The sequence below is a fragment of the Ruditapes philippinarum genome, unplaced genomic scaffold, assembly GCF_026571515.1.
Source record: "Ruditapes philippinarum isolate M1 unplaced genomic scaffold, ASM2657151v2 ctg4318_1_1_1_1, whole genome shotgun sequence".
NCBI lineage: Eukaryota > Metazoa > Mollusca > Bivalvia > Venerida > Veneridae > Ruditapes > Ruditapes philippinarum.
This window is the reverse complement of record NW_026853119.1, coordinates 36,142-64,132: the sequence shown is the minus strand read 5'-3', so window position 1 is coordinate 64,132 and position 27,991 is coordinate 36,142. Positions and strand designations below refer to the sequence as shown.

Below are 27,991 nucleotides of genomic sequence, written 5' to 3'. Positions count from 1 at the left end.
CAAAATGTCCTAACCAACAAGGAATTTAAATGAAAAAATATATGTGTCTTATACAAAAATGTCCTAACCAACAAAGAATTTAAATGAAAAAATATATGTGTCTTATACAAAAATGTCCTAACCAACAAGGAATTTAAATGAAAAAATATATGTGTCTTATACAAAATGTCCTAACCAACAAGGAATTTAAATGAAAAAATATATGTGTCTTATACAAAAATGTCCTAACCAACAAGGAATTTAAATGAAAAAATATATGTGTCTTATACAAAAATGTCCTAACCAACAAAGAATTTAAATGAAAAAATATATGTGTCTTATACAAAAATGTCCTAACCAACAAAGAATTTAAATGAAAAAATATATGTGTCTTATACAAAAATGTCCTAACCAACAAAGAATTTAAATGAAAAAATATATGTGTCTTATACAAAAATGTCCTAACCAACAAAGAATTTAAATGAAAAAATATATGTGTCTTATACAAAAATGTCCTAACCAACAAAGAATTTAAATGAAAATATATGTGTCTTATACAAAAATGTCCTAACCAACAAAGAATTTTTAATTTTTAAATGAAAATGTATGTGTTCTATAACTATTCACAAATGCTTTTTTTAATACAAGAATTTACAAACTTGCTTACAGATTCTGCTTCTGGTGCTTGGCATTAATATAGAAAAAAATATTTAATTTTGGCATTGGAAATAAATTTATTTATACTGCTGGTAACTTTTGTTGATTTTATTTTCCAATCAAAGTGTAATTGATTATCTTCATTACACCAGAGCATTGTTTGCCTTGTTTTCAAGCAAATTTCAGATTTTCAACTTATTTGTGGTCATATCTCATCGTTGGTCGTCTGACCAGTTATTACCGTGGCAACTTCAATGCAAGTGAATGACTACTAATCCAACTCTATTACAAGTAGAGAAACTGATAGCGAACAGTATGGATCCTGATCAGACTGCACGGATGCGCAGGCTGATCTGGATCCATGCTGGTCGCAAACCCATTATGTTGGTTTTGGTTTCAAGGATAGAACGAGGGACCACTTGATTACAAATCTGATGCGCTAGCTATTGAACTAAATGGGCAGAGCACTTAGTGTTGAAGGTGAACTGCTGTGGTCACTCATTGACTTGTCACCTAAATTTGACTCGACTATTTCTCAGCAACCATTGGCTTGAATTCATTGAAATTTCACAAGATTTTCAAATGGGGATGTTTTGTCCATCCGTCTGTCCCAAAATTTTCTTCGTATTATTTCTCATCAACAACTGGTTAAAATTTATCAAAACTTCAGGAGCTTCACATAGGTGACTCGCCTGATTTACCTACTGATTTAGCTGCATCTCTGTTTTGTTTGTCTGGTTTTTACGAATTTTATTTAAACGCTTTTAGGTCATATCTGAACGATTGGTCCTAACCAGTTTTCAATGGTGAACAGATTTTAACTCACTACAGTGTTGGAGCAGTACCTCTAGACACTTGCAGAGATCATGATCACAGAGAAGAACAATATCGCTTTTTTATGAATAAAAGGTCTTAAAAAAAACCAAGATTTTAGCATTTAATAATTAAAGCGCCTTGTCCGGTATATACCGGTATACATAATCTTATGTGGTGCTCCAACACATTACTTGTCTCACTCAATAATGAACACAGTGCAGTTCTTGAAGCATTGAGAACAGTTCTCGTTTATTGTAAACTAACCAACGACATTTACTGTTCACAGAACAGGCATCATTTATAAAATAATTATGTACAATTTTGACTTCCAGGAAAAAACAAATCAAGAATGTGTATAGCATGATGGCACTCATGATAAATAAAAAACAAATATAAATTTCAACAGACTTTAGAAAAACACTATGATCTAAATTATTTATACATTTAGCACTTACTGTATGAACATTTACATTTGACACAAAACAAAATTTCCATTTATAGCACTATAAACATCATCGATTCATAGAACAGTCATCAACTATGATGTGATTTGATAATTATTTCATTATCTGACTGACTTGATAATTATTTCATTAGCAGTCTTGATAATTATTTCATTAACAAATTGCCTTGATAATTATTTCATTAACTAATTGATAATAATTTCATTAACACTGATTTGATAATTATTTCATTAATTGACCAACATGATAATTTATTTACTAAAGGACGATACTAATTACATTAAATACTTGACTTGATTATTATTTCATTAACTAAATGACTTGATAATTATTTCATTAACTAAATAAAACAAGAGAACGAGTAATATTGCTTACCTGAGTTAACAAGAAGATTAAGAAATGGGAAAAACTGATCATGCCTTTTTAGTGGCCATGTGTTTTGACAAATCATATTTATTTCAACAACTAAAATAGATTAAAAAAAAAATTTTAAGAGGGAAATTTCAAAATTTTCTCCAATTTCATTAAGGATGCCCTTGTGAGCTAATAAATAAAAAAATCAAAAAATCAACAATTATAATAATCAGGATTATTACAAAAGCACTTCTTACAGCTGTTTAAATGGGGGGGAAAATAACAAAATGAATGTATACAAAATAAAAAAGATTAACAAAAAAAATCAAATAGAATTCATTTCTTTTCAATATATGTAGAAAAATAGAAAAATACATAACTTTATCCAACACAGACAGACGATAGGTTCCAGACAATAATTGCACATTTTTTCTTCAGAATGTGGAGTAAATAATAATGAAATGAAACTGGAAGCCTGACCTGTTCCTGCATGCGCCATTTGAGTCAAATACCAGTCCTAGTATCAAATAACATTTATGATGACCTGATTATTTTATACTGGTACCTCTTCAAATATACCCGGAAATAATATTACGTCAGCAACCCTATTTTATATCATACTCTTATATATAGTACATATTTTCTTTCTGTCTTGTCAAATTTGTGCATTATAATGCAATAAATACTTGTCAACTTGTTTAAGACAACACAACCTTGTAGACTTTAAATCATAAAATTAGATAACTTTGTAGCTAAATACCAATAAAAGAAGACTTATGTTCAGCATTTACCAATCAATTAAGGTGTTGATAATATTAAATCATCATTTAAATTATAACAGCACTGATCCGACATATAACATTATATTTCATGTCTGACTTAAGTAAGTCCTAATTTTTTGCACTGTTTCACTGTCTAGAGAACACAGGTCAAAGTCAAAGGTCGAATCTCCGATCTGAAATTTCCCCACTTTCTGAATCAGCATCACAACTTGGACTAGAATATTCGGGTCCTTAATGGACATTAGCTTGCCCTGTAATGCAACAAGTTCTGATAAATCTTCATTGTTTGGCGATTCTACCGCGCAATCTGGAATGTCTTCCCCAGACTTATACAACGTATCAGACACATCACCACCTTTACTGTCTACATCAAATCCTTTACTTTCACTATGCACTAACGAAGCTCGTTCTGTCTGCTTTCCTACTGTGTTACTAACACCTTTAGAATTTCGCTCCTGACCGCTAGTCTTGGATTTCTTTTTCGAATCCTTATCTCTGTTTCTTTCTTTTTTAACTAACTTTGTATCTGCTTGGTGGCCTATAGGTGATGACTTAGAGCTGTTATTTGAAAATACTGATTTGGAGTCCGCTTGGTGGTGACCAGGTGATGGTCGGGAATTCGAATTGGAAAACACTGGTTTTGTGTCCAAACTTAAACGACTAGGTGAATGACGTGACCCTGTAGAGTGGTTAGAGAATACAGAACTAGGTTCAGCAATTTCTTCTTCAGATTCGTCTTCTTCCATTTCAGCTTCTGCCAATAACCTATCTGTAATGTGAATGAGAATAGAGCTAATTTTTTTTTAAGGATTGGGCCTTAAGACACAGATTAAGGTCATACGGTTAAGGTAGACCTCGGGTGCCCCTTTTTGTTCTTCAAGCACAGGAGGGCATTAAAGTAGAACCACAAATCTTCTACATGATAACCAGACTGCTTCCTAACATTACACGAACCAAAAACTCTGTCAGATTCGAACCTAAAGCAGCCAATAGCAAGTGGTTTGAAATCAGTACTATTAACCAAATGGCCATTGAGACCTGAAAATACTGCTTAGTCTACCCAATAGTATACTGGTAAGCCAAGGTATACAAATTATGAAATAAAACTATTTACATGCATATGTATTTCTAAATTATATTTCAATGGGTATAAAGTTTAAAAGTTATATAATCATATCCTTATTTAACGGAACTGCTTTACTTTCAACTTGATAAATGCAATTCTCCATGACAATTTATACTGTATATCTTTTAAATAAAATTTTATTCATTAAGGCAAAGACAATTTCCTTCAGCTGTAAATAACTGACGGTGCTCACAAAAACTGACTGAATTTTTAACTTTTTAACCCTTAGCCTACTAATGGCACAGATTCTACCCATGCAACCTGTGTAGATCAAGCATCAGTTGACACAAACGACTGATCTTGGTCTGCACTAGTTGCATGGGTAAAATCTGTTGGCAACAGCAGACCTATAGTTTAAAATTCACAGCTAGGCTAGTTCATTAAACAACTTTAGATGTATAATACTTAATCTAAAGATCTTTCATACATTTACCTACTTCTTTTAATATAAAATAAACAGAATACCTAGAGCACTTTTCTGTGCTGGCGTAGATTCTGTTGATTTGCTACTGCTTGTACTAGATTTGCGGCTCGCACTAGCCACGCTTTCAGCCTCACTCTCGTTTTCCGACTCTGAACTACTTCCTGACCCAGCTGATGATGACGATGATGATAAAGAACTGACGGAGGAGACATCAGAAGAATCCGACAATGATAAATCGTCCTTCAACTTCTGTGTTGAAATTTTTGACAACAGTCTATGTTTATGTGCAGAGGATCCTTCTGTTGCTTTCTTGGGTTTAGATTTCTGAGAGTCGGTCGACTTTCGCCTGTGTTGCACAGTTTTCGATTCATGTTTGTCTCTGTGTTTTTCACTTTTACTGTCTTTAGCTTTTTTCTCTTTATGTGGCGATTTTTCTGGTATGGGAAGTGACCTTTCGTGCTTTTTACGTCCTTCTTTGCGTGAGCTCGTTGAATAGGCAGGACTACTGTCAACCTTATTTGAAACACTAACCTTTGACTTATCACGTTCACTTTCCTCCCTCCTTCTTATTTCTGACTCAACGGAGGGAGATCTTTTCTTTTGTATTTCCTTCACAGAATCATTTTCAAAACTGTCTTTGTCCTTCAATTTTTGTTTTTCACTACTGGAGTGCTTCTTTTTTGCTGCTTTTTCTGAATGTGTGCTAGCTGCTAATTTCTCCTTCTCTTTCCGTTCTTTTCTCCTTTGTTTCTCCTTTTCTTTCTGTTTTTGTTTTATTTTCTCCAATTCTTTTACCCTTTCTCTTTCCTTTTCTTTCTCCCTTTCCTTTTCCCTCTCGATTTCCCTTTGTCTTTCCCGTTCTGCCAATTCTCTTTGCTTTTCCTTCTCTATCTCCTTTTGTTTCTCTAACTCCTTTAACCTTTCTCTCTCCATTTCTCTCTGCCTTTCCTTCTCCTTTTCGATTTCTTTCTGTTTTTCTCTTTCTCTTTCACGTTCTCTTTCACGTTCTCTCTCTCTTTCCCTTTCTTTTTCCCTCTCTCGTTCTCTTTCCTTCTCGCGCTCTCTTTCCCGCTCTTTTTCTTTCTCTCTTTCGCGTTCTTTTTCAGCTTCTTTATCTCTTTCCTTATTCTTCTTATCTGAGAATGATGATGATGACGAACTTCTTTTCAATTTCTTAGAATGATCATGTCTACTGGGAGATTCTGAATGTCTCTTTGACGAGGAGAATGTTACTGGCGAATCGGCATGCTTCCTCGAATATTTGTCCTTCGATTTTTCCTTAGAGCCATGAGAATCTTCACGGCTACTGTCTAGCTTACTTGATGATGAAGATTTTGTAGAGGAACCATCTTTGCTTTTGGACTTGCTGCTCTGAGATTTAACACTACTACTGTCATCTAAACTCAGTCTTGGCGGCTTTTCCTGTAAAAAAAGTGGATCATGAATAAAATTTACGGTAAAACTTGTCAGTGACTATATTGTGCAATGTTCAGAGATCATCATTAACATGAAAGCCTTGATTCATATGTAAATTCTAATACATGTAGTTAAATTCACACATTGCATGGTTCTTCACACAGTGGTTTTTCTCATTTAATTGGGTAGAGCACTAAATAGCCTATTGATTTTGGGAAAAAATACTGCTAATTTGGGAAGAAAAAAGGCTGATTAGTGTACAATGGAAGTTCAAAGTTTTGGGGAACTGCATGATTTTAAGGAAAATTATAATTGGGAAGAGCCCTTTTATAAGATACTGTTATGACTTAAATCTAAAAAAAATTTTTTTAATTTTATCATTTTATGTGAATCGATATTGACATGCACTTATGCTCCCAGTATCAGAATAATTATTTTTTACAACAACCACATCCTATAAAACGAGGAAATTTTCACATTTTAACCATAAGAAAATCAGGTAAATTTAACAAACTTAATTTAATATTCAATTTCCTTCTTTTTTTCATACAAAAGTCATAATACATATACATTGTAAACCAAAATAATTGACCTGGGTACGGGGAATTTTCAAACATTTTCTAACAAAAGTTGCAAAAAGACCAGCTTCAAAAATTCAGCCTTTATTTTCTGCAAAAACAAAAAGACCCTAAAAACCTATATGAAACCTGAAAACCTCTAGTAAATGAATTGCAACCAATAAAGTGCCAATGCAAGTAATATCTCATGTATGTGCAGCTGGAATAAACTCCAATCTAAATGGTAGCTGCCTAGCCTTTACAGAAATTATGGGTTATCAAAGTCCATTAAAATGATAAACACTCTAGAATTCAAAGTCAGGCCTGTCCATAATACATACATATATATTAATATATATATAAATAATACAAACATAAATTACCTTGCATGCTATAGAAGGTGTTTTGGCTTTCTTAGGAGATTCTGTAGTCTTAATGGGCGGACCAAATAGATTGGTTAAACTGGGCCTCTTCTGCCCCGGGGTCTTCATCCTGAACCTGGTTGGGAAAACAACATATTTAGAAATATTTTCGTTTATTTTCATATACACTTGAAAAACATACAAATTTCAGTTCTATTCTAGGAAGGGTTTGATGAGGGGATTCACTTCAGGTGGAAAATTTTTACATTTAGAGAAAGAATGAAAAAGAACAACAAATGTAATAAAAATCTCACTTTTCGATAAAAATTCCCCCCTAGGAATAGACAGTGACAAATTTGGTAGAAGTTTAGCTATATTACAGTTCTACAACTAAGATTTCAGTATCTAAAAAAAGTCGTGAAATGCAAGATTTCCCCTCACAAAAAATTTTTTTTAAACCCTGTCACAAAAAAAAATAAATAGAATTTTTTCATACCCTTTGTTTTTGGCCCCAATATGTTTTGTTATTTTGCCTTTGCTTTAAATTTATTATTTTCCAGGCAAAAGCTAGCTATTGTGTAAAATTTGACTGATTCAATAAAACCATTTTAAAGCCCCAAAATTTCTTCCTCATATAAAAAGAATTCAATTTTCCACAAAAACCATCTCTCACCCATTTTGGGATTAAACCCCAAACAGCAAAGTTTAAACCCCCCTTTCATTGAAAAGGCCCCTATACAATACCCACCCCAAAACCGGTTTTATCAAAATTTTTCAAAAAAAATTCTTTAAAAGGGAAAAACCCCCCGAGGCCCCCCAAGCCAAAAAAGTTTATAATTTTGAATTTTTTCCCAAAGTAAACCGGGCATTTCAAACAGAAATAACTTTAAAAGATAAGAATGAAATATAATCAGTAAAAAATTGAAAATCGTAATTTGTGCCATTCTAAGCCTGATTTGAGCGAAAAGCGTTGCAATGCTTTTCAGTTTGGGGTCATTCCACTGACCACACCTTTAGAATATTCTGGAAAAAGCGGAGTGAGGGAATAATCTGAAAATTTCCAGTTAGGTCAAGACCTATATCAAATGGAACATTAATCTCGAAAAAATTATTTCCAGTCCAATCATGTCAAAAAACCTCAGGGAAGGCCCTTTAATGCATTTCTAGGCAAAAAACAGAAATATTAACTATCCAATTTTTTGTCTTGTTTTTTTTTTAAACTGATAAGGGAAGCGGAGCCATTCCCAAATTTTCTATAAAATTCCCATTTCCCCCAAAATGATGGCAATAATTATTAAAAACTTGCTGTTGATGATATTACATGTATCATTTTTTCCCTAAATAACTCAATTTTGTTTCTTATTTAGGATGATCAGGATGTTTTTCCACAAAATGGTGAGAAATAAACACAACCACATTCTTACAATTTACCTACTCGTAATTAATTGTATGTGAAATGTTTAAAAAAATATTATAGCTTTTCCTGAGGCTTTAACATTTACCTTTCTACATAAATCACTTTTATTTATGGTTTGTAGAAAAATATATCCTTGCACTAAATATCCCTTATTACAAATAATCACAACAGAAAATATATTACATGTTGGGGACTTAAAATCACAGTTTCCTTCCTTAGATATTTTAAATTCCTCATTTACAGCTATGACCTTACTACAAATTAAATGTTATTAAATATTTATTTCCTGTATTTTAAATGATGTGATACAAAAGTATATGCATCATTTCTACTTCATTTCCATCTAATTATTAAGACAATTGTGTGTGTGGGAAGTGGGGTGGGGCTTTAATAATGTTCTGTTTGGGGTCTCCCTCTATACACATATGTTAGAACATATGAAGAAAGAAGGATGGAAGATGAAATTTGTTGTCAAAAAATAAGCAAATGTAAACAAGACAAGGATAAAGTAGTCAGGGCCAAAACACCATTTTTGGGGAAGGGGCGGTAGCCTTTTTCTTGGGGAAAATATATGTCATTTTGGCATACTTTGGGAAAAGAGGTCTCAAATTAAACACAAACTTTTTTAACAAGTTCTTCAAAATAGAAAAGCAAAAAGCACTGGGAAATACTTATAAGACAGTAAAAGACCTTATTTCAACACCATCATTTAATTTTGTTCTAAATTCTATGGGAAATTTCAAAAGACTGGGGAATTTAGAGGACCAAACTGGGGAAAAAAGAGGCTAGTTTGCTTGGGGAAGCAGCCTATATTTGGCCTCTACAAAGAAGAGTTTTTTGGCCCAGGTAGTATTTTGACTTCCATACAAAAAACTAAATCATGATAAATATACATTTGTACTTATTGCTAAAAAGCAAGATAGTTCAGGTCATTGGCCAATGTGTAACTTTTTTTAAACTTAACAGGACTGCCAAAATAAAAACCCTTTTGAGAAATGAAAATCAAAGCATTTCAAGGGCATAATGGGCCTTTAAAGTAAAAACAAGTAACTATATAAAATTCTTTACAGCTAATAAATTTTGGCCTTACTGCTGGAGAAATAACAATTTTAGATTTTGATCCACCGCTTCTTTTATGCATGAGTGATGTTTTACATTATACTTTAAGAAACAACCATGATTACAGGCACTATGTGCCTCACAAATGAAAACTTATATTATATTTGTCTTCAGAAATCACAAAAGTGTATATTATTAATGCTGTAGAAATGGATTTAGAGCATGCAAGATGCTTATCACCTGGATAGAACAGCGCTGGATGTGAAATAATTTGTGATAAAGATAGCAAAATGTAAACAAAGTCTTATTTTGACTTCCAAACAAAGTACTAAATGACTAGAACTTTAATAATTCCAGAAATGCTATAAAAGCAATAGATGACTTGGCTAAATAGAAAAATGACCATTTTTTTAAATTGAAAAACAAAAAAGGAAAACTTTTTGGAAAAATTCAAATTTCAGCATTTTTCAGACATAATGGGCCCTTAAGCAATGAATTATACACAAAAAACAGCCAGCTCATACCCCTCCAGCCTTCAGTAACTTCTTCTTGAATTCTTCAGTTGGGTTCTGAAATGTAAGCTTCTCGCATCTGGAATGGTTGACAGGTTCTGTTGTATGTAAGAACAGGTTATACTGGAATACAATTTTCCGTGGTTCTGCTTTGTTTTTGAAATAGATGTGAATAGGTAACACAAACCCTGCGTACCCTTGTTCGGAGACATGATATGGAGGCTCTTTGCATTCTGGAATTAACAATTTCACATATGTATATAGATAGTTCTTGACTTTTACAATATTTACCTCCCTTGCAAAAAGTAGCAGCCATTTTGTATAAATATTTAGTGTTCTTAAAAACAACTGGCTTTTTTTTTCATTTTTTATGAAAAGATCAAATTAACTTCTTAACAGGTTAATTCCATATATGATTTGATAGGAGTTAACCTGTTACTGCACTGAGCCAGGTGACAAATTATGTACCGACAGAATAACTGAACAGTGAGCTATTGCAAACATGGCAGCCTTAATAACAACAGAATAGGGAAAATAGCAAAAACTTCAAGTCTATAATACCCAATTGAATATTGATAACAATCACTGACGACTCTTCAAATCTATCAAAACTTAAGTATAAAGATTTCAATCTCAAAAATGTATAATACCTCTCTTTGGATTGTCAAAAGTATGATGAAGGTGAAAAACCACTTTCTCAACAAAGTTTGCAATGTTGTACTGCTCTGGTCCACGCACATACACAGTCCAGTCATGTGTAAATCTCTCCTTTGTTGGTTTTGAGCGTGGAGTGGCTCGATGCCCTAACTCAATTTTCACCTGCACGTCTGTCATCCTTCACTGTGTAATAGAAATTGATACAGCATTAGATTATTATTATACTAGAATAGTGTTGGTAGTTTTCACTGGATCACTGAAGAAAGCCACAATGAATTTACCAGAGCACAGTTTAGCCACCCTATCATTCCTGGGCAGTCTGTTTACCAGTACTAGTTGCCTTCTCTTTTGTAAGGAACTGATATTAAACTTCTGTACATGCCAGAGCAGAGGTACAGTATGAATGACCGAGCAAGGATTTCATGGTGATCAATTACAACGAAAATGACCGGCACCATCCTGGAATCAAACCCAGGTTGCGGGATTCACAGTCCAAAACTCTACCTATTGAGCCAACTGGGAGGCTAGTAGAACACAGATGTTATGAATAATATAAAATAGAAATACAATATATTCATTTTGTACAATCATTTGAAAATGTTATTTTCATAAGAAGGAACTTATTTTCATATGACCTGACACAATATTTTCTTCCACTTGTTTAGAGTTTTTGGTACTTTAAGTTTCTTATGAAACTTTCTATTGATGCAAATTATTCAAAAATTAAATAACATAAATAAAATTAATGTAAGCCTTTTAACTTTAAATTCCTTGAAAAATTGATAAAAAACCAAATTACAAATGTAATGACAAAGCTTTGGCACAAACTTCCTTTTTTAAATATTTTTTATTTCTGAAAATTTTATTTCCTGATAAACTATCAAATAAAGCATACATGTAAATACATAATTAACATAAACATTAAGATAAAGTTTTAAGTGTAACAGGCTAATTTGGCGAGGTAATTGTAGTTTTTTTTTTAAATTTTATTAGTAATATCTTTATTATCAATAAGTACTATTCACTCACTATTGTATGGTTTATAATATCAAATGAACAAGCCAGTGTAAAAATTTGCATGTTACATTGAAATTTTTTAAATTTAAATCAGTTTGATTTTTGACACAGTTTTGAAACTAACTAGTTGAGATGCAAGGACAGACATCTAACTTCTACATGTAAGACTATTGTAAAATTGATCTGTCTTGTAGTGGAAATATTGAAACTATGACTATTGGTTGGACAAGGAAAAAGCTTAAACTTATTTGAGGTAGGTGAACCTTTCTGCAAAATAAATTAAGACATTAGACTAGTTAGTCTAGTATAAAAGTTCATACAAGTAACATGGAAAAGCTGAAGTGTTAATATGTTTGAGATGTATAAGTTAAATTGAAATCATATAATTAAATATCAATAAAAAAAAGTTTAACATAACTGAGAAAAATTCTTCAGTAGTTAGCTGGTGCCGTTTTTTGAAAATCTTGAATTGGTTCTATATTTGACCTATAATTAGATTTCAGGACGCTTTTGTTGAAAAATCATCTAATAAAAGCACCTACACAATTCAGACATGTTGCTAGAAGGCCTGGCAGTCCTCTGTTTTAAATTTCACTTCAAATAGAATTTGTGATGAAGAAAATCATTAAATAAATATCATAATCATTGATGAGAACTAAAGTAATGATGACAACAAAGTTACTTTTTTATTTTCCATTTATATAAATAAAACCACAGTGTCTATTCTAGGAGGGGCAATGGGGGGATTCACCCCTATTTTTGACAATTCACCCCTATTTTTTGAGAGGAAGGGGGATAATTTTACATAGACAAAGACGGAAAAAGATCAACAAATGTAATAAATTCTCACTTTTCGATAAAAAAAACCCCTGTTTTTCGAATCCTAGAATAGACACTGAAACCATCATGGTTTAATAAGTTAAAAACTCTGATTACAGATTAACAAAAATGGTGGACAAAATGTTTGGAAACACTTTGAACATTTCAATGATAGGCTGAACACCACTATTTCATTTCATATCTATTTAAAGGTTCAAAATACCTGCCAGGGCTCAAGCTAGGTTCAAAATTTAGGGAGAAGTCACTTCTCCCTCCAGCTGATTTAGGGAGAAGTGGGGAGACTTTAGGGAGAAGTGAGGAGATTCATTTATTGATGTTTGTTGTATGTTATCGCAATTATGTTGACTCACTGTACATATCTTATTAAATGAATTGGATTTGTGTTACAAACAGAATATTAAATTTTTTTTTTAAAACAGAGACATAGATAGCTTATTATTATAACTATTGTTATCTTGTCTCTTGTTTAAAAAGAAAGTGTTTGAAACAAGTTATAAGAAAATGAGTATCGTGTAATGCCCATTGCAATTAAATGAAGATAAAAAAAAAGCCATATTGATTCCTATCATGGATCATATCATGGGTGGATTAACAGTTATTCCCTTCTGTTTACTAATTAAAAAGCTTGCGCCGGTACATTGTATTCCCTATTTCACTTATGTTTGTAAAGGAAAAAAACGGTAACATAACGAAAGAAAACCGATCTTTAAATTTCACTTCATTTGTAAAAATACAGTTGTAAACGCCGTTAATTTTATCAAAATTTAACTTTCGTCGACAAAAAAAAGGTTATTCATAACTTTCATTTAAAAAAATTACCGTTAAACAGTTATTATGTTCGAGCGTCCTCTTAATTCTGACAATCATTTGATAGTGAAAAAAATTTAATTGACGTTTATCCGTCCATCATAAATAATTGTTACAGGTAGTTGTTTGTTAGCGATTTAATGAATTGGTTAAATAATGTTGCCTCGATTAAAACGTGAATTACGATTGGTTTCTCGCACGTATCTGTAATCTCGCCCGTGGGGGCGGAGTCTTAATTGTTCCTTCGGCGTCTGTTAATTAGACTTTTATGACATGTTGGTAAAACAAACGGATTAATGACATTTCGCGTTGTGATTGAGATCTTGGGCATGACAGTCCCTTTTTCCCGGCGGCCGAGGGGGTAAAACATAAAGCAAACACACACAACATGTTATTCACAGTTTTCAATAATGGATCAATAAAATCGGGCGACTTCATCTTCGCTTTCATGTAGAATGTCGGCGAAGTCAGACGGAATTCAGCGACTATTTCGCCCGAATCGCCCACTAGCTCGAGCCCTGCCTGCATTAACTTACTATTTATGAAGTCCAAAAAAGGTCTGATAATACTAAAAATTTTATAGCAAGCTCGAAGAGCAGGCCCAAAGGGCTTGCTCGCAAAGAGAGCATTACAGTAAGGCGAGTACCTGCATGATACTGATGGTTTTAAAAACTTTCACTGGAAGTAATACAAAATTATGGGAAATTGACACATCGCAACTTTACAAATAACAAGATAACAACAAAAGCGGAGGAATTCTGATTGAGGACAGATGCGTAGACTGGTCTCCTGCGCACTTCAATAGGAATCAAAATAGGACAGGGAACCAGAAATAACTGAAGCAGTGTATAAAATACCGGCTGACTATTTTAATACAGAAAATGTAAAATAAAAATGAAAGATTAGTTTATACTATAATTTTCACGGTAAAAGTATCCCGGGACAACCAATATCCAATCAGTTAAGCCGTTTTTAGCCAATATTAAATGGAAGGGGAAATTATACTTTAAATTTATTTTAGCTATTAATGCATCTATCAACTCTTATTCATTTTAAGGTTGGTACATTTTCAGCAAGTCTTGATCTTTCTTAGAAATTCAATAAAAATGATATGACCCACTTGGGTCACTCCCAGGAATATTTTAACCTAAATTCAAACAGCAGGGTAATCACCATGGAAAATTTGTTCGAGATAAATCAGGGCCACTTAAAATTGTAGAAAATTTCACAACAGTCTATTCAACGATTTTCAACAGTTTTTTTTAAAGATTTTAAAAACTTACACTAAATGTTATAACATATGTACAGTACAATGCATTGGTATGACTAATGTTAATGTGTATAAAAAGCCAGTTAAAGGTGTCATGTCTTAGTACGATATTTGGGGTGCAAAATGATAAATGCATCCAATCTTTACAGCCATTTTACCTTCCCCACTTTATAATATTAGCAAATATGGAAATTTGTCTAGATCTGCAGGCTGGTATCGCTTACAAAACAATTATTCTACAATCATCACATGAAAAAAATTGATGACAATATAAGATTTTATTAATAAGGACCCCCATGTAAAGTCTGATAAATATTTAGTGGTACATCATATAAATAAATGTTTTAAATACACCTAGGACTGAGGTAAATGGTAAAACTCTTTAGCCAATACTTTATAAAAAAAACTAACTTGCTTGGAAAAATTTTACCACTATTTTAAATGAGTGACTATTTTGATATAGTTAAAATTGGACAATTTATATAGTGTCACTTAAAACAAACAGTTTCTTATTGTTTTTCTGATAACATTTGACAATCAATCAAGCGTGGCATTTCTGGAAGTTTTGAAGTTAATACAACATGTGACTTTATGCAATTTAGTCGGACATAAAATCAGTGCCACAGAATTAAGAATGTGTTTGAATTTAGGTTGTGATTGAAAATTGGTTGTTTCGGGATAGATCTAAATCTAGCTCGCTTTGAGGCTTTGCCTTTCACATATTACTTGATATTAAATCATAAGAGCTGTCTGCGTCATAAGTGACCGTTAATTTCATATTATAAAGAACTGATGGAAGGTGTCACATAACCTAAATGTCTATGGAGTAGCAGTCAAAAAAACAACAAATTACCCCACCCACTATTTTGCCATTAAAATTATTTAGCATTTTATGAAAAAAAAATCTCTTAAGTCTTAAAATTCCACTGTAAAGAATATGCAGTTTTTTAGCATCATTCTTTCAGATTTTTTTTATTACCTTGACGAATATTTATCCTCTTTACTACATCAATTAAACTGAATTCGCATTTTAATTTTAAGATTTTATTTGGAAAACCCACATTGACGGAAGTTACAAGAGCGCATGCGTTGTGCTAATTATTTTAGGAATTTATGATAATCGCTTTATTGACTATCTGGGGAAAATAATGCCATTGCTGTGTATTGAAAAAAGACGGTTATTATTTAATTGATCTCATTTATTTATAAATTATGGATAGATTATTATCACTCATTATTTGCAAGATCAGAAACTCTTCTTAATTACGAACATGCAGCATAAAAAATTTTTTATTTAACTAATTTATAGATCTAGCTCTTTTTATTTGTATTTTTATAAAGACATCCTGTCATCCATATACATTTAACAATACAACAGTTTAAGCTTTCTAGGTCAATACATTTTACATCATTGTTTACAGGATAATGTTGTTTCACATGTTTCTTTCAAAGTGTTTCATTAGTTTTGACTGACTTATACACAGACACTTGGGGTTTAGAGCTCAAAACGCCTTTAAAATCCAAAGAAAATGCATATTTGTCAATCCCAGCACATGTACTGATCATATATATCAAAAAAACTTAATATAAGCCGTTTTGAAAAAAATCATATTTCAACATCTATATTATATATGATCAGTACATGTGCTGGGATTGACAAATATGCATTTTATTTTGATTTTAAAGTGTCTGTGGACTTATATAGCTGCTTTACTTTTTGTTACTGTTTTGACTTGTTTATACTTTTACTTACATATTCTAACTTATTGTCCAGTTCAGAACTGTTCAATAGTTACCAGAGAAATGTGTAAGTGGCCAAAAAGTTCAGTTGGAAGAGCCGCAGAATAGATTTGAGGGTCCCGGGTTAGAGTCAAAGTCAGGCTGCACATTAGCTAAAGATACTTCAACGAACAGGTTTTATAGTTGTGCTAGTTACTGTCGCAACGTCAAAAAAAAGCGACATATAAAGTTATGGAAGCCCAAACTAGCTGCACATTATTCTCACTCAGTCTGTGTGTATCTTTATCTTTCAATGTCAGATCCTCACCCAAATAAGCGAACTATAAAGAAGGTAGAGTGGTGTAGAGGAAGAGCATTTTACTCAAAATAAATTCTACTGACTCCAAATTCTCAAGTCATGGGTTTAAATCCAACTAAGCAATGAGATTCTTTTTCAAATTTCACAATACACACTGGTGAAATTACTTAAAAAACGCAGGAAGTAGTGTTTAGGCATAACTTCTTTTTCTTCTTTCAATATAGTACAGACATTTTCCTGTGTATACTTGTACATACTTTAAGCACATGTCTAGGTCCCGAAAAGGGGTGACATTCATGTGATATCAAAAAGCAAACAAACTATTATAACTGGATATCTTGTCACCGACACCGCACAGCAATACATGTGCATACAAGAGAGGTTGAAAAATTAATCTGGTTCAATATGAAAACAGTTATAAATACTCAAATGAGTACTAACCAGGTAAAATATTGTTAGTGACGGCATGGCAGAATGGTTAGTTATTTTATGATCGCTAGCCATATGGGTTCAAACCCTGTCAGGGGCAAGTTGTTTCAATGAGCAAGAAACTTTACACTCATTGATCATTTTCCCTATTCCATGACTATATCTTTTCAGATCACCAACAGAACTGGATGATGATAATGCAGATGATGAAGATGATGATAGAGTTTCCCAGGAGCCCAGTATATGGGAGGATGTGCCAGACTCCATCTTACTGCATATATTTTCATTCTTAGAAGTCCCTCATTTAGGACAAGTAGCGCAGACATGTAAGGTAAGGTACATTGTATTGCATTTTGTTAATAGCATGGAATGTAACTGTTCAATTACTTGTCCATCTTTTGCAGTTTGTTGTCTTGTAAGGCATACATTGTATAGCCCAAAATTTTCAGTTGATCTTAAATCTTAAAGACTTTATTAAAAGCCTATTTTTTCAAAAGGTGAGAGGTTTAGGATTAGGGGCAGGTGTGGGAATGAGTTTGACAAGTGTCAAGGTATACATGTAGATCTGATTATGAATATACATGTAGGAGAATACTGTATGTGTAATTGGTAGTTGGTCTAGTAAACACAACTACAGAATGTGTTAACTTGAGGTCCTGGACTGGCTGCATTTTGTTCTTCACCTTATGACATTGATTTTAAGATATGGATATTTTAATTGTGTTTTGTAAACATTTATTTTTTCATAATTTATGTAAGCTTTCAAACTCTTGCATATTTGTCAGATTTTTGTTTATCACTATATTGAAAAGGACATTTTACTACATGACAATATACTTTAAACTTTGTTTCAAAAGAGATCAATAAAACTGCTTTCAACCATTTTTTGACGAAACTTATGTTATATTGTACATTATCTTACCGGATGTATTACACCAGTTATGTCAATACAAAGTCATGTATGGGATCTTTATCTTTTATTCATTGTATTTTAATGAATAATCTGATGAAAATGTATTGAAGAAGATTAATATAGGTTTCTTTTATTTCTTATTATTTAGACCTGGAACAGAGTTTCTCTGGATGAGAGCCTGTGGAAAGACTTACTACATATAGAAATAAATGATACACCAGGACATATTGCACAGGGAAAGGCAAGTTGGCGAGAAGAAGTGAAGCGTGTACGATACCATGTACCCACTATACTTACGGAGACGCTAGTAGAACACACTGACGAGGTTCTTCATGTCAGCTTCTCTCACAATGGCAAACTGTTCAGTACAACTTCGAAAGATGCAACTTTGAAGGTATGATATGTATTTGAATTTCAACTTTTTCCACAGTATTGGTATCTTCCTAGTGATAGGTGAATTGTTTTATGTAAGTTAAGTTATCTAGATAATTTACTAGGGCCATCTGTGCCTGAGTGGTTAAGGTTGTTGATTTCAAACCACATGATTGTCACCGCTGTAGTTTTTAGCCATGCTTTTCTGGATTCTTCATGTGAGATAGCTCTCAAGCTAGCTTACAGAACATCTTGGTTCTACTCAGGTGCCCGTTTGTGCCTGAAATAATGCACTGAGGGGCACCTAATGTCTTCTGCCTTCAGTAAAGCTGAAAATATATTTATAGATATATGCCAGATATTTGGTGTCAGATGCAAAACCACTTTAAACCAGTAATCACAATTAAATTCCTTTGATACTGGGCCATAGCTGTTGTAACTTAGTTCCATTTTAAAACCTGTTTAAATCCTTGAATATTTCATAGATCAATATATAAGACAACAGAGTTACATACAAGTGGTTTTGAAATGGTAATATTTGCAGGTATGGAGTGTTGGTTACCCGACCGTGTTAAAATACAGTAAAGATTTCCGGGAATTGCTGGCCTGGGATTTTACGCAGTTTTCAAGTTTCAACGAGTCAGATACTATGGTCCTGGTTTCTAGCGTGAAATCAACCCACCTGATGGACAGGAGGGGATACATGGCTATTCTTTCTCTAATTCATGGTAAGTAACAAAACAGGGGTCATAAAATACGAATGTGACTAACAAAAGCGTTGGAGCACCACAGTAGATACCGTATTCCGGAATATACTGGACAAGGCGCTTGAATGATTAAATGCTAAAATCTCGTCATTTCACCTACTGAAAAGCACTTTAAGAGGTCTAATTCATCTCTTCAACCTAATTTTTATATATGATAATTAATGAAAAATGTAAAAATCGACGGAAAAAAGCAATATTTTTATGCCACCGCAGCATCTGTGCTACGGTGGCATATAGCGATTCACCTGTGTGTGTGTGATGTTTTGTGTGTGTGTGTTCTATAGATTAATTATATAGTGAACTTAGAAAATCTTCTTGTGAAAAACCACTAGTCCAATTTCAACCAAACTTGGCAGGATTGATCCTTGGGTGAAGAGCTTCCAAAGTTGTTCAAAGAATTTTATTCCATACAGAAATCTGGTTGCCATGGCAACCAAAAGGAATTATAAGAATAAATTTAAAAAATCTTCTTGTAAAGATCCAAAAGGCCTAGAGCTTAGATATTTTGCATAAGGCATTGTCTGGCAGACCTCTACTAAGGTTGTTCAAATTATAGCCCTGGGGTCAAAATCGGCCCCGCCCTGGAGGTCATTGATTTCACTATATGTACATATAGTAAAAACTTAAAATACCTTCTTGTAAAGACCAAAAAGGTCTAGAGCTTAGATATTTTGCATAAGGCATTGTCTGGTAGACCTCTACCAAGATTGTTCAAATTATAGCCCTTGGGTCAAAATGGGCCCCGCCCCGGGGGTCATTGGTTTTCACTATATGTACATATAGTAAAAACTTAAAATACCTTCTTGTAAAGACCCAAAAGCCCTAGAGCTTCGATATTTTGCATAAGGCATTGTCTGTTTAAAATCGGCCCTGCCCCGGGGGTCATTGGTTTTCCGTATATGTATATAGTAAAAACTTACAGTAAACTTACTTGACAAATGCTAGAGGTTAGATATTTTGCATGAACCATTGTGAAGTGAACCTCTAGCAAGATTGTTCAAATTAAAGCCCTGGGATCAAAATTGCCCCCACCCCCGGTGGTCATTCATTTTCAATATATACATATAGTAAAAAATCAAAAAAATTTATTGTCTGAAGATACAAGGCTTAGAGCTTTAATATTTTTTAATGATATCATCTTTAGGTACTCTACCAAAGTTGTTAAAATTTTGCCTCCAGTGTCAAAATTAGCCCCGCCCCGGGGGCCATAGGTTTTCCTTATATGTATTAAGTAAAAACTTAAAAAATCATCTTCTCTAAATTTACAAAGGCTAGAGTTAAGATATTTTGCATGAAACATTGTGTAGTGAACCTCTAGCAAGATTGGACAAATTATAGCCCTGGGGTCAAAATTGGCCCCACCCCCAGGGGTCATTGTTTTTCACTATGTACATATATACTGAAACAAAAAAGAAACTTTCTCCAAGCTTGAATGTAGATATGTTAGTACAGTTTTTCAATCCTTTTGAAACTCGATTTTTACGTTGAATAAACATATTGGGCTTTTATACGGGGATTAGCTGACCGATTTTGCAAACAAAACGAGTTTTACATGCTACTACATGTATATAAGTGTGTACATCTAAGTGGTACCCTTGAACAACTGGCACATACTTTGCGAAAGTTTCTTTTTTGGTTCAGTATAGTAAAAAATTAAAAAATCTTCTTGTCTGAAGGAACAAGGCTTAGAGCTTTGATATTTGGTATACATGTATAATATCATCTATGGGTCCTCTACTAAAGTTGTTTTAATTATGCCCCTAGTGTTAAAATTGCCCTGCCCAAGAGGCGATAATTTTCCTTATATGTATAAAGTAAAAACTTGAAAAATTCTCTTCTCTGAATTGACAAAGGCTAGAGGTTAAATATTTGGCATGAGACTTTGCGAAGTGAACCTCTACCAAGATTTTTCAAATTATAGCCCTGCGGTCAAAATTGGTTCCGCCCAGGGGGTCATTGATTTTCATTATATACATATAGTAAAAAAATAAAAAATATTTTTGTCTGAAGGTACAAGGCATAGAGCTTTGATGTTTGCTATATAATATCATCTGTAGGTCCTCTACCAAAGTTGTTCAAACTTTTCCCCTGGTGTCAAAATTGGCCCTGCCCGGGGGCAGTGATTCTCATTATGTACACATAGTAAAAACAGAAAATAAAACAAATGTTTTCTGAATTGGAGAAAGCTACAGCTTAGATATTTGACTTGAAATGTTGTTTGGTGGACCTGTATCAAGATTGCTTTGAATTAAACCCTTGGGTCAAAATTTTGTCTTGCCCAAGGGGACAGTGACCTACTTTCTTGTCCTTTGATGTACAGCAATGAAAATTTGACCATGTGCACAGTTTTAGTTGTAAACTTGAACTTTGATATCAGGTGACATAGATTTTGATGATGTGACCTACTTTCTTGTCCTTTGATGTACAGCTTTGAAATTTGAACCATGTGCACAGATTAAGATGTAAAGTGAACTTTGATAACAGCTGACCTAGATTTTGACAAAGTGTCTTACTGTGTTGTTCTTTGATGTAGTCATGAAATTTAGGCTGTGTGAAATATGACCTTCACCACCAAATTCACTAGACTCAAGTGCATTGATATATTCCTACTCTGATCTTTTATTGGATTAATAATAGATTTAACCACTAATCTGATAATAAGAATTAGATAGGTAAGGGATCTATGCATTATGACAATTTTCAATTGTATAGAAACAAAAAAAAAATCTGTTCCTACACTACTATTTAGTGTTGTATTAATGCGGTGGCATAGCATTTTTCTCAAATGCAATCTTGTTCTACATCGTAATAATGATTTCTGCAAGCGTCTAGAGGTACAACACTGTAGCGAATTAAATCCATAAAATATAAACTAAAACCCATCTTTACAATCCTTTTTCTACCTTCCGTTTTTGTCAAACTGTCAAATGCATTTACATTGCTAATACATGGATGCTAAGGGGAGTGGTGGATTTGATGATTCTAAATTTCCCGTTTATTTTTTCACCAAATTAGAAGTTACTGTTAGTTATGGTGAGACGGGCCAACTACTAAGATATGACCAAAAATGTGTGCTGAAGTACATGAAGTAAGCTTAAAGATCAGAAGAAAATAACTAAACAAACTCTTTATTTTTTATAGATTTTGAGATTTTACGTGTGGTGACAATGGATCCATCTCAGTTGTTCGGAGCGTGGTTAGATGATACAACATTTCTGGGTGGTAGCCTGGAAATCAGCCTAGATAGATTTGCAACAACAGTTCAGATAGAGGCCCATGAGGTCTGTATAAAAATTAAAGTCCCTTTGTTAACACTTAACCAGCTGAATTTCTTAAATGGATTAGTCAATATTCCAATTTTGGTACAGTTCATTTATGATCTTTTTGCTTATGATTATCGAGATAAATATTCAAAGTTTGTCAGCAAACAGAGTTGATGTTAGTGTAAAGAAATTATAAGTTCTTGAACAATGCCTGCTTGTACCTAGAAATAAGCACAGCATGGCATCTGATGTCTTCCTATCTAATGAATGCTGAAAATTTGTTACTTTAGTATGAACATGAAACTAGGTCAACACTAATTTCAAACATGTCCTAGATGCTAAAACAGATAACAATCAAAGTTTTAACATTATTTTACAGGTCAACGAGATATTTTCACCTATGCCATTTCCGGCCCCATCACCAAGTGTTGAAGAGAGCTCAGGTAGACCTTTATTTACATTCAGCAGTGAGACGGCTAGTCTAATCAAGTTTCTAACTGTTGCAAATATTGCCAAGTCGAATGCTGCAGATGTCGGAAATAATATTAAAGAGAGTCTCGATGAATTAAGTATTATTATGGATGGTGAAGAGTCTGGTATACCGGATGAACATTTAGACTGTGATAAAGATGAAGATGAACATTGTGATGAGCATGAGATCTCGGTCAAGGGTGCTGCTTTACTGTCTAACAGAAAAAGTGATAAATGTATGACTGATGAAATGGAATGTTCAATGGGAGATATGGCGGAAAGTGTAGAGGAGTATCAAATGGAATTGGTTTCCATGGCAACAGATGATAAAAATATATGCAGAAACTGTTCAAAAGTAATAAAATCTGAAAAATCAGTATTATCGGGACGGTCTATGTGTACTTGTGTGAACGAGGGTAACGGCAACATAGGATCCCGAGATAAGTTGACAGAGAGACCGTCGGTTTTGGAATTAGGTGCTTGTTGCTCAAAATCTCTGAAAAATCCCACTGCTACAGAGACAGGTACAAAACAGATAGAGAAAAATTTAATATTAGTAACGGGAGAATTTGCAGTAGCTCTTCACCAGATTGGTTTTAAAAATGTGCCTCCATACAGTAAAGAGTCAATTTTAGCAAGTGGTGCAACTCCGATGGACTCGGATAATCCCGAAGGTTTTATGGTGGTTAACTATAGTAATAATGATATACATATTGTGCATAGACAGCAAAAGTTAGACACACCAGACCATCTGATTGACCTTTTTGGTCATGTGACCGGACTGTGCTTGACCCCAGATCAAAGGTTGGCTTCTTTTGTTACTCGTTTTTCCTGATTTTCTGAAAGGCACTCCATAAATATTTACAAGCTTGTTTAACAGTTTCATGTTTCTTTTCAAGAAATATCTTTTGAGGTAATTAATTTTAAGTGGATTGTTTGAAACTGGGATTTATATGATTTTGATTAAAGGACAGGATTTTTTCGAAAAATATTAAAACATTTCAGAATCATGTAACATGTACATTGTATGCCCAAATTGTATAAAATAACCATGTAATAGAAAGTACATTTTAAGATATGAATTAAGTGTCTCTTATAGTATGAAATATCACCACTAGATTGCTAGGTAGCTATTGACATTTTTTCTTCCAATTTTATCAAGTAATGTCATGTTTCATGATATAGATTAACTATGTGAAATTGTTTGTAACATATTATAATTATGTCTTTATTTAATGTATCAAAAGTGTCATATTTCGTAATAAAACAATAATGTAATTAAATGTTTAACTACATGTATTTGAATTAAAAGAAGTCTTTGACTAATATTTAATATATTATTAGATAATGCATGTACATTGTATGTTTAAACTCTTCCCACTCTAAATATCTTAAATGGACTTGTCCATCTTTCATTCTTGATAAAACCGTTCATCATTTTTAGGGAAAAATTCCAAGATAAGCACAGACTGAGTAGTAAATAGTACAGGCTATTATCAGATTGCACAGAAGTGCTGGCTGACCTTGGTCATCACTGACCACATGGGTAGAATCTTTTGCTGTGTGCAGATTAAAGCTTGAATACATAGTTCATATAATTTTTTCAGGTATCTGTTTATAAATTGTCGACCATGGGTTGGTGACATTGACAGGACTGACCCGTGGGCAACTCCAGATCTCTCCCCAAACATAGAAGTGAGAATAATTGACCTCTGCACTCTGAAAGATCTAGGGGTTCGTTATAAAGGACATAAAGGATTTTCTCCGCCAAACATGTGCTGCTTTGTTTTCCTAGATGTTAGTCACGATTTTGTTGCAAGGTATGAATAACTTCATCAATTTTCATCTTAAGTTTTTAACCCTTACCATACTAAAAATCCTTACCACATTAAATATCTATCTGTGGCTAAGGGGTTAAGGTTGTTGACTTTCAAATCACTTGCTGCTCATCACTGTGGGCTCGAATCCCGACAGGGACTTTTGGTTTCTTTCATGTGAGGAAGCTATCAAGCTAGCTTACAGAATGTTGGTGGTTCTACTCTGGTGCCTGTTCATGCCTGAAATAATGAACAGAGGGGCACATTAGGTCTTTCTCCATCAGAAAAGCTGTAAAGTCGCCATAAGACCTATACTGTGTTGTTGCGATTTAGAACTGAATTAAAAAAAAAACCCATTTGAACTGACTAGTCCATCTTACAATCTAGACAAAACCATTCATTATTTTTAGATGAAATTTAAAAAAATATACAAAATTGCACCAAATGATCTTGGTCTCCAGTGACTAGTGGATTCAGTTGCTGCCAGTTAGCTAAGGGTTCATGTACCTTCCACAAAGTTTGATTTAGAAATGATCTGTCTCGAGGGTAGAATTGTCGAATATCCATCATTTTGTGCATGAATGGATCTTTTATCACTTAAAGGATTTAAACCCACAGCCGAAGGAGTAAGAAATCATATTGAAGGGCTAGTCAGTAAATTTTTTATATAGATAAATTATGTCATATTATCTTCAGAGAATTTTTGTGGCAAAAAAGAATGATTTAGAATATTTGAATATAATATTTGAATATTTTTAATGGAATAAAGGATCAAGAGTGCTACATTAACCCTTTCGCTGCCAGAGGGGTTATTTATTAATTGATCACCTATTTGCCAGACGGTTTTCTAAGAAATTACTGTATTATTAATTAATATAATTATTATAATTTGTTATTAGTATTATAATAATTATATATGTTTCCAAATCTGCTAGTATATAATAATTATTGTCGATGGTATAATTATCTATATATTTATTATTATTATTATTATTATTATAATTATTATTATAATTATTATTATTATTATAGAAACGGCAAAAGCCGTCCATATGGCAAATACGCTGAAAATAATAGGGACGGCATATGCCTTCCCTATGGCAGTGAAAGGGTTAAAAGAAATATTTTGAAAATTTATGAATGTTTAGTCTTTTTGTCTATTACAGTGGTAGTGAGGATGCCAAAGGTTATCTATGGGACCGACATTACCAGTCGCTCTTAGCCTCGTACGAGCACAGTCAAGGCGTGGTCAACGCTGTAGGATTCTGTTCGACCAATCAGGAGTACCTAGTTACTGTCTGTGATGATAAGACAATTAAAGTATGGCGATCAAAAGCGGAAATTAAGAGATTACAGATTAAGACGCCGGAGGACGCTGAAATATTATAACAAAGAATTTATTATATATACATGCATACTTATGTACTTAGAATAATATATTATCCTGGTTCCATATTTGTACTATAGACACATTTGCTTATTTCAGATATCCTTATTTCACTTTGTGTTACTCAGTTTTTAGTGGTTGAATGTTAGATATTTACTCTTTTTTGGGGATGGACCTTGAAATTGTTTTCTTTTTTTAAGGGTGAACCTTTAAACTTGTACTGTTTAAGGGATGGATCCTTGAATTGTTCTCTTTTCTTTGAATTGTTCTCTATCTAGTACAGAGTGCTTTTGAGAACTTTGTCACAGATTCCTGGCCAGCTGCCAGAACTGTAATTATATAATTATAGTGTATTTGCCAGGGCCAATACTAAGTTTTGCAGGAATTTACTTTTAACAACTGAATATTTATTTTTTGTTTATTTAGTAAAAACGTATTTTAGGTAATATAAAACCTATTTTTGTAGGAAAACAATTAACAAAATTATGATAAAATGATTTTTTTTTCGACCTCAAACCAAGAATTTGTTAAAAAAATAAATAATAAATTACATTATATCCAAATACTGGTATACCTATCTTGTTGTAGTTGGTACAATGTGTCAGATGGATAAACAGGGGTTTTTTTTAGGCAGTGAAAAGGTTTGTTTTTTTGGCATTGTGTGTGAGCATGGAAGATGTTATTTTGCATAGATTATTATAGCATAATATTCTTTTGTGCCAAATATTGTTATCTTTTGTTATTAATTGCGGCTGTGCTATAAGTATAAAACATTTGAGCTGCGCCATGACAAAACCAACATAGTGCGTTTGCGACCAGCATGGAGCCAGACCAGCCTGCGCATCCGCGCAGTCTGATCAGGATCCATGCTGTTCGCTTACAAACCCTGTTACAATTACAGAAACTGATAGCGAACAGCATGGATCCTGATCAGACTGTGAGTATGTGCTGGCTCGTCTGGATCCATGCTGGTCGCAAACGCACTATGTTGGTTTGTCATGGCGCGGCTCATTTTTTTCACAAACCAATGTGATCAGAGAGAAAAGTTAGATTTTATACAGTACAGGATAACCTTGGCAGAACAACAACCTTTGGGGGATAAAAATTATGGTTGTTGCTAAGAGGGTGTGGCTTTAGAGAGGTTAAATTTAACATAAAGTCTCACTGGGAAACACTTGAATTTGTTTTTTTTTTATGAGATAATTGCTAAACAGTGGACCACTCTCCAAAGGTTGCACAGTATATTTGATTTTTTGTGAAAATGGGATATATCTCATTGAGGTGATATATAAAAGAATATCACATCATAGTGACATATATTCCATATTTACTAAAAGCAAATAGACCTCTTTATCTTGTGTCATGGTCATTAGATTTTACAGTAAAATTAATCTGGCATTACCATAAATGGTGCCAAACTAGATTGAATTGTATGACATCGTGAATATCTGTAAAATTTATCTGGCATACCAAAAATGGTGCCAAATTACGCTTACATGTATGACATAGTGAAAATCTGTATACATTTTGCTTCTATTCTGCTCTGCCCAGCAAAGTTTATAGATTTTACATAAAAATTAATCTGGCATCACCAAGAATGGTGCCAAATAACATTTAATTGTATGACATCATGAAAATTTGTTTACATTTTGCTTCTACTCTGCTATGCTATGCATTGTCTTGAATGAGAACAAAACTTCTGTATTTTACCAAGTGTAATATAGTGTGATATAACTAATATTTCATTGGTGTATTTTAATATCAGACTTGAGACAGTTCGTTGAACACCTAAAGTTTTTTTTACACTGAAACCCCTTGAAATATATGTGGACAGGTTTAAATTAAGATTTTGATTTTTTTCTTTGATAATTTTCTAAACATGCACCTTTGAGCAATATATGAGCCGTGTCATGACAAAACCAACATAGTGCGTTTGCGACCAGCATGGATCCAGACCAGCCTGCGCATCTGCGCAGTCTGATCAGGATCCATGCTGTTCGCTATTAGTTCTCTACTTG

At 33.3% G+C, this 27,991-nt stretch overlaps 2 protein-coding genes across 2 annotated transcripts; one reads left to right on the top strand and one right to left on the bottom strand.

Annotated features, from left to right (window-relative positions):
* Positions 1–1,670: 1,670 nt before the first annotated feature.
* Positions 1,671–15,610, bottom strand: LOC132734397 (protein AF-9-like). The gene is made up of 7 exons (XM_060721137.1): positions 15,496–15,610; positions 10,576–10,765; positions 9,938–10,158; positions 7,944–7,987; positions 6,959–7,073; positions 4,644–6,024; positions 1,671–3,821 (listed from the first exon to the last, which is right to left on the bottom strand). Exons 2-7 carry the CDS (start codon positions 10,757–10,759, stop codon positions 3,139–3,141), a joined length of 2,628 nt encoding a protein of 875 aa, XP_060577120.1. The 5' UTR covers positions 10,760–10,765; positions 15,496–15,610; the 3' UTR covers positions 1,671–3,138.
* On the top strand, positions 15,594–26,024 carry LOC132734437 (F-box/WD repeat-containing protein 5-like). The gene is made up of 8 exons (XM_060721180.1): positions 15,594–15,693; positions 17,155–17,314; positions 18,045–18,290; positions 18,813–18,996; positions 22,177–22,316; positions 22,678–23,573; positions 24,377–24,589; positions 25,753–26,024. The coding sequence occupies exons 1-8, from the start codon at positions 15,665–15,667 to the stop codon at positions 25,973–25,975; spliced, it is 2,091 nt and encodes a 696-aa protein (XP_060577163.1). The 5' UTR covers positions 15,594–15,664; the 3' UTR covers positions 25,976–26,024.
* Positions 26,025–27,991: the final 1,967 nt, after the last annotated feature.

Excerpts from the sequence above, each read along its gene's own strand:
- LOC132734397 (XM_060721137.1), bottom strand. The coding sequence starts at position 10,759 with ATGACAGACGTGCAGGTGAAAATTGAGTTAGGGCATCGAGCCACTCCA. Across the intron at positions 10,159-10,575 it reads TTTTGACAATCCAAAGAGAG|AATGCAAAGAGCCTCCATAT; the intron begins GTATTATACATT and ends TGTTAATTCCAG. Across the intron at positions 7,074-7,943 it reads CAGAATATTCTAAAGGTGTG|GTTCAGGATGAAGACCCCGG; the intron begins GTCAGTGGAATG and ends TTTCCCAACCAG.
- LOC132734437 (XM_060721180.1), top strand. The coding sequence starts at position 15,665 with ATGCCATTGCTGTGTATTGAAAAAAGACG. Across the intron at positions 18,997-22,176 it reads TATTCTTTCTCTAATTCATG|ATTTTGAGATTTTACGTGTG; the intron begins GTAAGTAACAAA and ends TATTTTTTATAG. Across the intron at positions 22,317-22,677 it reads TTCAGATAGAGGCCCATGAG|GTCAACGAGATATTTTCACC; the intron begins GTCTGTATAAAA and ends ATTATTTTACAG.